Here is a 12,228-nt window from a genome sequence, read left to right on the forward strand (position 1 = left end):
ATCAGTTACACATTTACTTATTTAAATCAAATATTCAAAATATTTCATGTTTTCAAACGATAGTTCAGAGACATTAATTGAATACAAAACATCTTTATATAATAAATATTGTTTCATATTTAAAGATGATTAATAAATGGAACATGAAGACAATATATAACTTAAAAGTGAAATAAGTTTCACTGAATGACGAGAATCGGTTAATGTTTAAACTTATTCCATTATTCAAAAGTACACTCAGTTTGAAAACGACATTATGAAAAAAGAAGGACTTACTGTTTCAATTTTCAACTATTAAACCAAAAACTTTCAACCAGTTGTTAGAGCTTAGAAGCCGGTTTTCTTTCTGAATTATACTAACAACGACCACATTGTTAAGGAACCTAATAGGTATAAAGTTTGTCTTTGAAGCAGAAAATCATTAATTAGATTTTGTTACAGATGTTGTGGAACTGGTGACAGTTAATTAAACCTTCTAAAGGTTTTATTGGCTATAGAACTAGCTATATATCACATAATTTTAAATACTCTCAATCCACACATTTTTTATTACGTTATTTTGGTTTTTATTTTGTATGACTTGTAGACAATAAATACAAAAAACAAATCAAATATTTTGAAGAATCAGCTAACTGATGTACAAGCGTTATTTTTAATTTGTTCCTTTACAATTAAATATTCGAGTCAAATACTTGTTGCTATATACGTTGCTATATGGTGTATACAGAGCATCAATATACTTATAAGGAAACTTACAATACAAATGTAGTAGTAACAAAGTGTAATGAGTGTAGTCTTTATATAGAAGAAGATATTTCACTTGTTTGGTAATTATAACGTTTTGTTTCGCAGTTCTTTCTATGAATAACAAACTTAGATTATGTAAGATATTGAAAGAATCTCAAGTCTTTATTAAATACGTCATTACGTAACATGCTTAACAATTCTAAACTTTAATATTTTCAGTCGTAGTCCAAGAACGATTTTTTCGTACAAGTTATAACAGTCGAAGGTTTCGACATATCTTGTCGATTATTGTTTAAAGTGATTATACACCTAAACTGGACATTAGAAACAAAATCTATTACGCTGCTGGTTGTACAATGACCTCGAACACTGATTATATTCAGATCTGCTTTAGAATAAACATGATTATAATATGTTTATGAACATAATATAATATGTTTATGAATGTTTCTTAGTGACATCGGTGAGCATTCTGATATAAAATGTATTAAAATAATCAAGTCTTATGGAAGCCAACTAATAATACGTTTATACTGACTTATATGTTAACTGTTGTAAATAAACTAAATACGACCGTATCTTTACTTTTCTGAATCAATGTTATCATTATTATTATTTTGAAATTTAAATCTCTTAAATAATGGTCTCACTTTACGAAGAAAAATATTCTGGTCGTATGTTGGACTGATGGGAATGTACTTGAAAATGTTGTATCTTTTAATTACATTCATGCCAAATGGGAGGTCATAGGCTGAAGGTGACGACAGTGTCAACTGATCGCCTTCATTCATATTATGTACAAGGCCTTGCTCTCTCCATTTGATAAGTCCTCTTTCTTCGTCTGTCCCTGAAATCAATACATTCCTATTATAATCTATTATTTTTTATAATAATTTAAATGTTTTATTATTATTTCACTTATTTTGGATAGTGTTCAGATCGTTTATCAATAATTCCGTATTTATTATTATAGTACATTAATTTTAACATGTTCCTCGTTTATCGATTGTTACAATTCCATCAGCTATCAGTATGTTAAAGCGACCGTTAAAAACAAGCTGCTCGTTATTACACTCATATATAGTATTCACTCTCTTTAATTCTTTAGGTGTGGTGAATGCGTAACATTGTATATTATATTAAAGAAAAGATATGGACTATTATCAGTCTCTCATTATGATAGAGGTTAGGCTAACTTTTCGCTGACAAATTAAAATTAATAGGTAAAGATGTTATGAGCATAACGTGGGCTAAGCTTTTGACAGCTTTAAGTTTTTATTTTGATGTAACTTTAGTTAAACATTTTAAGAAGCAAGAGTCAATAGGTTTTATAAAGATCTTACAGCCAGGTTTTGATTGACGTTTTCAAGGAACAAAAGAAGCGATGAAAAAATATAACAGGTAACATTATAATTTCCGAAGAACTACCAATACAGAACAATATGTTAAACAAGAACCACCAATACAGAACAATATGTTAAACAAGAACTACGAATACAGAACAATATATTAAAAAATACGAATGAGTGTGTAAAATACATTATGCAGACTTTTATAAGGAATGTTTCTCATTTGTCTTATGTCAAATTAAAGAAGAAATTAGATATAACTTATCTCACACTGGGTTTTATTTCAGTGATCATCTTGTGATGTTCACATTGTTTTCTATCAGTTAGGGTTTCTTCATTCTTATTCTGTACCCTTAATACAGGATACAGTAAAACCTTGATTCATTACTGACATGTATTTTCCTTGAAAGTATTCCTGTCATTTAGTCTTACTAACAATCAGTCTTTTAGTTGATGTTTTCTTAAATTTAAATATGCCATAGTTTTCCATTGTGTAATAGTCCACCTTTGTATTTGTGTCATTTGTTTATAAATAATTAGTAATACCGAATTCTATGATTTTCTATACCTTATTTATCCTTTATAAAGGGAAGATGAGAAATTTCGTATTTATAGTAATATTTGTCGTTATTATTGTAATACTAAAAAAGGTATTTAGAGCTACAGATAGCAGAGTAAGTTTCAAACATATTTAAACTTATTAAGTGTGCAAAATTTAGTTCCCTCAAGACGGGAAGGGGAGAAAATTGAAAAAAAAATTCCTAGCCTCAGGCCACCTAGGAAATCCAGATTAAAAATAGAAAATTGTTATTTTGTGAGAAACAAATTTTGGTAAATTTAAAATTTATTTAAAAAATACATAATTTAAAATCACGTTTGAAGAAAGTTTTTATCTTTGGTAATTGGTAACAGTCCTAGATAAAACTAGTTAACGTTTAGGTTCGGCAGGTAGCAGTTCGCTATTTGACGTATTTCGCAAATATAGTCTTCTGTTATTTCTCTGCATTACAAATATGTGCTTTCTAATATGAATACTTACAAATATAAATCTGATGCTATTAAACTACTAGAAATACTGCATTTAATAGTTAAACAGTATTAAATATTTCTAAAGTACTTAAATAATACTATTTGGTAAATTAGCATGTTTACAAAACAGTTAAACAAGCTCAACCAATTTTACATAAACTATTTTTTCGGGAAGCCTAGAAATTTTTATCTCATTCCTCAAATTTCTCTTTAGTTGTGTGTGTGTGTGTTTATAAATATCTAGTATTTTTGTCTGTCCTATGTTAATTTAGTTTTTCACACAGTTCTAGAGTTAACCAGGTGAAACTTGATAGGAGAGTTCAGGAGGGACTTATTTATTTGTATGACGTAGCCTCTGAAAACAGGAACTAAAACGCCAGCTGAAGATCACCCAAACATGATGAGGATCTAAGAGTTGGTCTCTAGGGTCGTTGAGAGAGATTTGGGTATCACATTTTGTGTTCCTTTTCCTTCTTGGGATTTTGGGGGCGCCATGTTTGAAACTGACTTCATGTCTAAACTCACAAGCTAGCAGGATACCAACTTTGATACATATGTTCGGGTATCACTGAGGTATTTATTGAAGTAACTGGTGGTATTTGAGACTTGTGAATCATGAGGAGGAAGAAGCACTTGAGAGGTAATATTGCTTGCTGGTAGTTGTAATAAACTTCACATTGTAGCATTATAACCTGATTTCATTTTCAAGAAAGCAAAGTTATGAAGTTAAAAAATAAAAAGTAAATAAGTGGGTGGATATTCTGAAAAATTATTTCATATTGCAAGGTTTTCGCAAACTAATCAGACAATGAAATTATAATATATCACATATCTACTTCGGAAAATCCGAATAGTTTAATATTTGTAACTTAAAAACACCTGAAATAATATTTTAAGGGAAATACTTGCAAGGTTGAAATTTGTTCGGTTTATTCACAAACTGTCAAAGGAATGTTTCCTTACCTGGTATGGAATTGTCTAAAACAAACGCAATGAGTCCACCAATAAACACACTGGTGTTCAAGAGAACTGTGATGAGTTGGTTTGCTGCGTCATTCCCTTAACGAAATAAATTTGTAGTTCTCTTTGTGCATGTTTTTTTGTTTTTATTTATGGGTAGCTTCGAACATAGTGAGTACTACAAGATAGTAAGTTATAAACGTTTGTTTTGTAGTTTGGTTTATTACATCACTTTAAAGCATGACTGTAGTTCATCAGATGAAAAAAAAAGATGTTACAAACATATGATTTATCAAAAAACATATAATAAAAATAAAAACGAGCGATAGATAAAAACAAGATAAATATCAAATACTCTGGAAATCGAGTATCAACTCGTTACTAATCAAAGTCAAAATGTGTGTTTGTCTTATAACTAGTGAACCATAAATCACACTGCCAGTAAACACAAAGTAAATCCTTAGTGCTCCAGCTGGAGCAAAATTCTGGGGTCCGCGTTGAGATGTCAAACTCAATATCATTCTCGCTACTTCCTGTGTCTTCTCAGTACATTAAACTGGTATGCTAAAGTCATAAAATTTGTAGTTGACTTTTATAATAAAATGTCAAGATACATTCAGCTTTACCTGCATGTTGTTATTTAAAGAAGAATTTGCAAAATATTCTCTAATAATCAGAAAACCTTAAAATATAAACATTTTTGTAAGGTTAACCTTAAAACTGGTTCATTTGTCTTGGCAGTGACTGTGATGACGTTTACAAATTATACGTATTTCTCTAAAATGTATTAAATTTCTTATATAGACCCACTTGAATATATATATATATATATATTTCCAATAATTATGTTACGTCTGGAGATTACTTCAGAGCTCTACGCGAAGAGCTCTGGTGAATGGATACTATTTTAATTATAAAACATTTCTATTTTTAATAATACTTTGCTTTAATAGTTTAAAACTTCGGTGTGTGTATGGAGTAAGAGAAAGATTTAGATTTTCCTACTGTGAGTATTGGTATTTTCAACTTCAATGACATATTATGAGACACATGAACTAAATGACCAAATTAGAGAACCATAAGGTTCGACCACATTCATTTTCTAATTTGAAATTTCTTATAAGTAAGAGGAGGAACAGTTGACAACATTCACCGTCTGTGCGGCTACTCTTAGCCGAATATTAAGACTTGACTGTCACAGTTATCACTCCACTATCTTGCTGAATGTGTTCTTCTGCATATTGTAATTAGAATCTTGGACCTTCCGATTTTTAAGTCGACACACCAGCGTTAACCACACTACGTTCTTTTCTAAAAAAATGTTATTCAAGTTCTGTGCTCCTGAGAAATATCCAAATAAGAAACATCGTATTCGGGAAATGTGAACTGTTTTGTTCAATTCTCTTTTTATAACAGTTATTTTTCTGTTATTCTCAGTTTGTTGGAAAACCTTTTTATTTAAAATTACGTTATGACATAAATAACTAATTTATTAAGAACTTTTTAATGGCATAAAATAAAACAGTTCTCATGTAAAGTTTCTTTCTTGAAATATTTTTCCCTCTTACCAACAGCGTTGTTGTTTATATTTCAAAATCACCTTTGGACTTCGACTAAATGTATTCTTTCTCATTTTGTTGGATAAATCACTGTTAATTTCTTTAGCGTATTACGTACTACGTATTGAACTTGTTGCGCTCTGAACCACCTATATTATTTAAAAGATGGTTTATTAGTAAAAAAGTATCAGTTAAAATTCCACAAGTTTCCTGACTTCAAGCATAATATACAAGGGGTATCGAATTTCAGTACCCCTGGCAAGCATACCTTTGAGCTTAAAAAAACACCAAACAAACAATGCACGTTTCTTTTATTTTTTAGGTAATTTGCCTCATTTCAGTTCCATCTGAATTCATTCTTTAATGTGTGATGAACGGTAAAACATGAAGGAATATTTTTTTTTTAAATTACCAACATCATCAAAACTGATGTCCCATATGAAACAATACTTTAAACAGTTTGAATGCGTTTATTCAAGAAATGTTTGAAACATTCAATATCTAGTATGTCCTCCACGGGCTGTGACACACTCCTGACACCGATTTGGCACACTTCAATGAGTCTATCGATGTTATCTTAGGGCTTGTTGGAATTCCTGTACATTCTAAGGAGGGTACATGCCTCGACAACATATCCCCACAATGTTCAATCGGATTTAAATTTGGAGATATGCCGGGCCACTCAAAATTCTCTATTTCTTCCTCGATAAGGAAGTTCACACACTCTCTGGCGACGTAGGCTCGCGCCATAACATGCATGAGAATGAAATCATTGCCGACAGCATCGGCAGAAGGCCTCACAATAGGTTCCAGGATATTGTCTTTATATCATCGTGCGTTCAGAGCATTCGTGTCGAGTATGGGAAAGACCGTGCGGCCACACAAGCATATTCTTGCCCAGACCATTACAGAACCTCCTCCATAAGTGTCGACTTGCACAATGGTACAGGCAAAAAATCGCTGTTCTCAGCGTCTCCACACTCTCACACGTCCATCATCACAAGAAACAGTGAACCTGTTCTCGTCTGTCTACAGCACAGTGGCCCATTGACTAGTTCCTAGTCCAAGTGCTGACGAGCAAACTACAAGTTGGCTGCACGGTGAAAAGCTGTCAGAATAACGCCTCTTGCAGGCCGTCTAGCTCTAAGGCTTCCATTGTGCAGACAATTTCGATCTGTTTGCGTCGATACACGGGTTACAGTGGAATGTTGAAGGTCATTTCGCAGTGACCAAGCCGTAGCTAACGTGTCCCGCAGAGCGGTAGTCACAATATAGCGGCCCTCTCTGGCTGTTGTGCAGCGATAACAGCCTTGACCTGGTCTCCTGCTATAAGAGTTCGTCTCCTGGTAGCGTTGCCAAAGTCGATTGATGACGCTTGGTGACACACCGACGCGCTGTGCCACCCTCCTTTGGGTCTGGCCATCCTCCAGCATCTGGAACTCCATGGTCACCTCGTTCTCTGTTAGGTGGTATCTGACTGCTTTGGTACACAAGATGAAGGTACGCACTGACAAAACTAGCCGCAAGAGACCCGTGTTGGTGTTTTTTTTTTTTTAGAATTAATGAGGACTGCATAGTTTCACCCAACAGTCTTATATAGGGTACCATGAGTTATATTCTCCTTGAATGAGGTGAGTTTCGTTTGAGTTGCTTCAAATTTCACTTGCAAGCTTAAAAATACACTTGTAGACAAGCGGATATGTTTTTCATACATAAATTTAGTTTATGAAACAAATATACTGAAATATGAACTTGTTCCTTTAATTTTTGTGAGTTGTATATATATATGTTGTATATGGGTGTGTGTCTCATAATAACATAGTATGTCCAAGAAAGCAACCATAGTATTTAAAATCATTATAAAAGTAAATAATTATCAGTTTAGGTAATATTTCATTCATTTTACAAAGGAGAACAATATAACAATAAAGGTAAACCTAAACTATTTTACAAGACGAAACTTCGATATACTTTTGTTACTCCGATTGCTCCAATATTTTCACTGTATGAAGTTAGTCCGCCTCCAGATCCCCAAATTCCCGAGAGGATACAGGAAATTCCTTTCGCAAAACTTCCACGATTTATGGCGCTTGTTGGAGGATGAGGTGCACAGGCTAGTCGCGCGCATGCGTTGTAATCTCCCACTGATTCTACTGTCGACGCTAATATTCCTGCAAATATTCCAAAAAACTGCACCAATACCGACTGTTGGTAAACCCCATTGTCCTGAAAAACGAAAATGATATTTTACAAAAAATACAAAGATAATCTGGTTTTTCCTATAGCATTCATTGATATTTTTCTGTATTTCATAACATTTTATTCACTTTATGAAATAGTTGCAGACGTCTTCCAACATATACCGTATTTAACATGAGTTTTTTTTTGTGTTCATTAACTTGAGTCAATTGTTATAGAAAATTCCAGTTCCCTTTTCTCAACTGTAACATTCTAAAATACACATCAACAAGTTTAAGAAAATACATGTGTAATAAAACATAAAACATTTCCACATCTTTCACATTTTCACGTATAATTAGTTTAACTTATAATTCAAGACAGTATGAGTTTATAACGGTTTTAAGTTGTCTTGTGAAATTCATTATGAAATTTTATTCTCTATAACAGATAAATTTGTTCTTATTAGAGAAAACTGATCAGGAGATAATTTTGTAAGCTACTAACTGGGAAAGAGAAACTTAATCTGCTTTATATAGAATGATAAAAATCAGTTTCTGTAACTGATTACCTGGATAAGGGAACCTGATCCATGGACTGGAGTACATAGTCTGTACATGAAGATCAGTTCTCGCTGCGTTGGTTGGTCCTAGGGCACCTGCAACAGTTAGTATGGCACAAAATACCCACGCTGTAATTATGGTAAGCAAAACCTGGAAGAAATCTTGGAGTTATATTTTCCTCGGCATTACAAAGAATGCTCTAAGCATTATGCATTTTTTTAAAAATTGGTTGAAGTAAATCATTAATTGTAAAATATGGTGAGCAAAATTATATTTCTATATAAGTATAAAAATAATGCTCACTTATTAATAAAGTGGACATGTTTAAAAACAAATAAGTAGATTGTAGAATGAGGTAGACATTTATTCTCAGTTAATCAGTAACGAAAACTTTGGTATAAATGTGTATATAATGTTAAACTTATGTATAATATAACAATTGATTTGATTTGTTTCGAACTTTACGCCAAACAACACATCTCTGTTTGTCCCTAATTTAGCAATGAAAGACTAGAAAGAAGGTAACTAGTCATCACCACCCACAGCCAACTCTTGGAAAACTTTATTACCAGAGAATAATGGGATTGATTTTGACATTATAACGCTTTCAAAACTGAAAAGGCGATAATGACTAGAAGACCGGAGTATCAAACCCGCCACCCTCAAATCTCGAGTCAAGTTCCCTCAGCACCTTGCCGTGCTGGTCCGTAGATAATGATAAAGTTAAATAATATGTAGTTCCAAATACTGATGTGATATTTATTTCCCACAAAAAATACAATATTGCATAATCTCTTTTTTTTGTACTACATGTTTTGTAATACAGTTGTTGTGGTTCCAATTATAACATCCCAAGACTGAACGAGAATATATCTTCATAAAACCAAAACCTTATTTTAATATTCATGATGTCATTAAATCTCACAACAAAAAGTTTTAAGTTTCAGTGACATTAATTTGGAGATTATATTTATTTCGCTAATAAAATTTATAATTAAAGAATTAGTGTATGTTCATGGAAAATTGAAATATACGTGAACCTTGATCAAAATGTATACCTACTGGAAAAAGCTTGAAAAATGGGAACTGTTTGATCTTTCATCCTGTTTCTTTACTGGTGCTACATCCAGGAATATTAATGTTTCGGAGATACTGTGAGAACAGCACAAGAAGGGAAATTGTTCTGGAAATTCAACAAGAACAAAACAAGAATTGGTATCTAAATATTTACTGCTACAGCACTGATCATCAAATAACCAAAGTTACTTGTGACAACCTGTTCCTTATCAGTCTATATCACTAATAACGAAGGTAAAACTTATCTTTGGTTAATATAATTCTCCATGTTTTCTCTGATTTAAGGCTTAAATCATGAGTATTTATTAACAAGCATGCCTCATGTTCAACCTACTTTCCCTATATCTTCCCATAACAAGTATGTGTACGATGTTTCTTCCGGGGGAATCTCACATCTTCTAGTGATGGTGGTACAGGACACTACTATAAGATTGCTACTTCTTATCAAGTATAATTTACATCCAGATTTCTGTTCACCTTAATTTTAGTTTGGACAAAGAAAGTCACTCAAGTAAACAATTCACTTCCTTACTGTTATTGCAGGCGGACCTATAATCATTCTTATTAATCTTTAAATATGTTTTTCGACGTTTTTCGATGTTATTCAAGGCCTAATGATTTTAAATCACTCCAGTTAGATATAGACCTCAATTAGTCTAGCTTTGTTTATATTGTATTTAACAGCAATATTTCTCCATTATTGAGACTATATCAGATTTACAGACTGATTTCTATTGAGATTTTGAGCGGCTGTTAGATTTCAGTTTTTGTGTATTTTAGCTCTGTTTAAACCTGTTTAGATACCTGTATAAATCCTAGGGTTCCTGAACTTTAAAACCACTTATTTTAGCAATTACAACTTGTCTACATTTATTGTTTCTATCCTAAAACCCCTTACCTTGCATGAATTTACGTTTATAATTTTACCTTTGCTAAAATACCTCTCTGTTGATAAATATGCTACGGCAAGTTTTGATATTGTATCTCTTTATACCTTATATATCCCGTAATGAAACTTAAAATTTAATCGTAGACCTTCTCTTTCTCACAGACACTGAACAGTATCCTGATTTCACCATTAAACAATTCCTGGAACTTCCAGTTCCCTGCCGAAAGTTAGATCAATTACTATTTTATGACGTAATTTATGACCGGGTTGATTGAATCGCCATGGGATCCCTCCAGGGTCTGAAAATAACCATGAATTATCATGAACGTAAGTGATTAGAAAACTGCCCGCGTGGACTTAAACCTGTCATTTACAAACACCATACTGATAACACTTTCTTCCTGTTTTAACAATCAAGCCACGTTTCCAAGTTTCTTTCTTACCCTAATTTCCAACATCTCCATATCACATTGACATTCGATCTTGAAGAAAATAATTCTTTACTTTCCCTAGGCATCAGTATTACCAAAGAAAGTAAACGTATTTATACCAATATTTATCATGACAGAACTTTTACTGCCTTCTAAACCAACGTCAATAATTTCATCCTGAACTTCTTAAAACGTATTGTGGTTAAAAAGAATTTTTAATCTTTGTTCTAATTATTTTATTTTTTATACAAATAAATTAATCTTCTAAATAGCCTATGTTAAGTAATTGCTATCAAACTGGTTTACAAACGAAGATTACAAGCAATTTCCTATAAAACAAATTTCCACCACCAGACAATCTACATTTCCCCTCATTCTCTCCTTTACTTATTTGGGTTTGGAATCCCTATCAATTAAAAACAAAACAATTCTCTTCCTTAATAAAAATATTTACACTCAAATTAAGCGTGTACTGCAGGAAAGGTCACATACATCGGCAAAACGAAACTTCTGTTAACATCTAGATTATCAAGCAGATCTACCATCTACTATTTAAACCCAGAGATCCATCAATTCATCGATATTCTGAAACCACATGCCACAATATTTCATTCAACGTTATATCTGTCTCCACCACAAGATCTTTAGACCATGATCTCTGTATTAAAGAAAGTTCACACGACCATTAACAATTTACATTTAGATCTAAAATTGTTTAAAATTTTCACAGATTTAGCTCAACTTTTGTACAATATATATATATTGTTTTATCCGTCCATTTACTGGTTTTCTTAATAACTAAATAAACTAATAAATGTATTATTATGTTATAATTTCAGTAATGATCATTTATGCAACACGGTTTTCAAATTTCCCTGAAGATGAACAGTTATTAGGAAACGTTCAAACCTTCTAAAATAAAATGTTTTGTTTTATCAACTGTCTTCATCTTTGTCATTGAAATCAAGCTTACTCGGTACCTGATACATCCTGGCACACACTACCAGAGTTGTTTTAAAACAAAATAAATAAATGTTGTATTTAAAATAACAAGAAATTTAAATATTATGGTGTTAGAAATGGCTACAAATCAAGTAAGAGAAAGAAAATATTTTATATTTTGCAAGCACATAGTTCATTAAAAGGATTAAAAACAGAAAATAAAATCCCCGAAGTGAAATACGATAAATGTGCATTTTGTACATAAGTGAAGATGTACATAAATTTATTGAGAAAGAATCAATACAAAGCCTAACTCCGAGAACAAATATTTAGGTTTATTTATGGTTGGCAGATTTCTTTACCTTTATTTAAGAGCTTTTATAACCTCTTCACAACAATCTAGAAAACTTTCAATTACTGAATAATATGCATTCAGTTTTAGTTTCAGCTTCATGATGGTTAAGGTTTCTAGTTTATTGTTGGAATAACACATTATTTAAAGGC

At 32.0% G+C, this 12,228-nt stretch overlaps 1 protein-coding gene, 1 long non-coding RNA gene and 1 pseudogene across 3 annotated transcripts in view; 1 reads left to right on the forward strand and 2 right to left on the reverse strand.

Annotated features, from left to right (window-relative positions):
* Positions 1–4,606, reverse strand: part of LOC143247869 (solute carrier family 23 member 1-like) — a 108,407-nt pseudogene extending 103,801 nt beyond the window's left edge. The window contains exons 1-2 of the transcript XR_013026734.1: positions 4,522–4,606; positions 1,398–1,594 (exon numbers count right to left, since the gene is read on the reverse strand). The product of XR_013026734.1 is annotated as a solute carrier family 23 member 1-like (transcript). The remainder of the gene's footprint in view (positions 1–1,397; positions 1,595–4,521) is intronic.
* LOC143247927 (solute carrier family 23 member 1-like) overlaps positions 1–12,228 on the reverse strand; it is a 190,113-nt gene that overhangs the window by 175,908 nt on the left and 1,977 nt on the right. The window contains exon 2 of the mRNA XM_076496477.1: positions 8,394–8,535. Coding sequence (XP_076352592.1) covers positions 8,394–8,535 — 142 coding nt within the window. The remainder of the gene's footprint in view (positions 1–8,393; positions 8,536–12,228) is intronic.
* LOC143246503 (uncharacterized) overlaps positions 1–12,228 on the forward strand; it is a 272,362-nt gene that overhangs the window by 47,189 nt on the left and 212,945 nt on the right. The gene's annotated exons all lie outside the window — the stretch shown is intronic.

The sequence above is a fragment of the Tachypleus tridentatus genome, chromosome 3 (assembly GCF_004210375.1).
Source record: "Tachypleus tridentatus isolate NWPU-2018 chromosome 3, ASM421037v1, whole genome shotgun sequence".
NCBI lineage: Eukaryota > Metazoa > Arthropoda > Merostomata > Xiphosura > Limulidae > Tachypleus > Tachypleus tridentatus.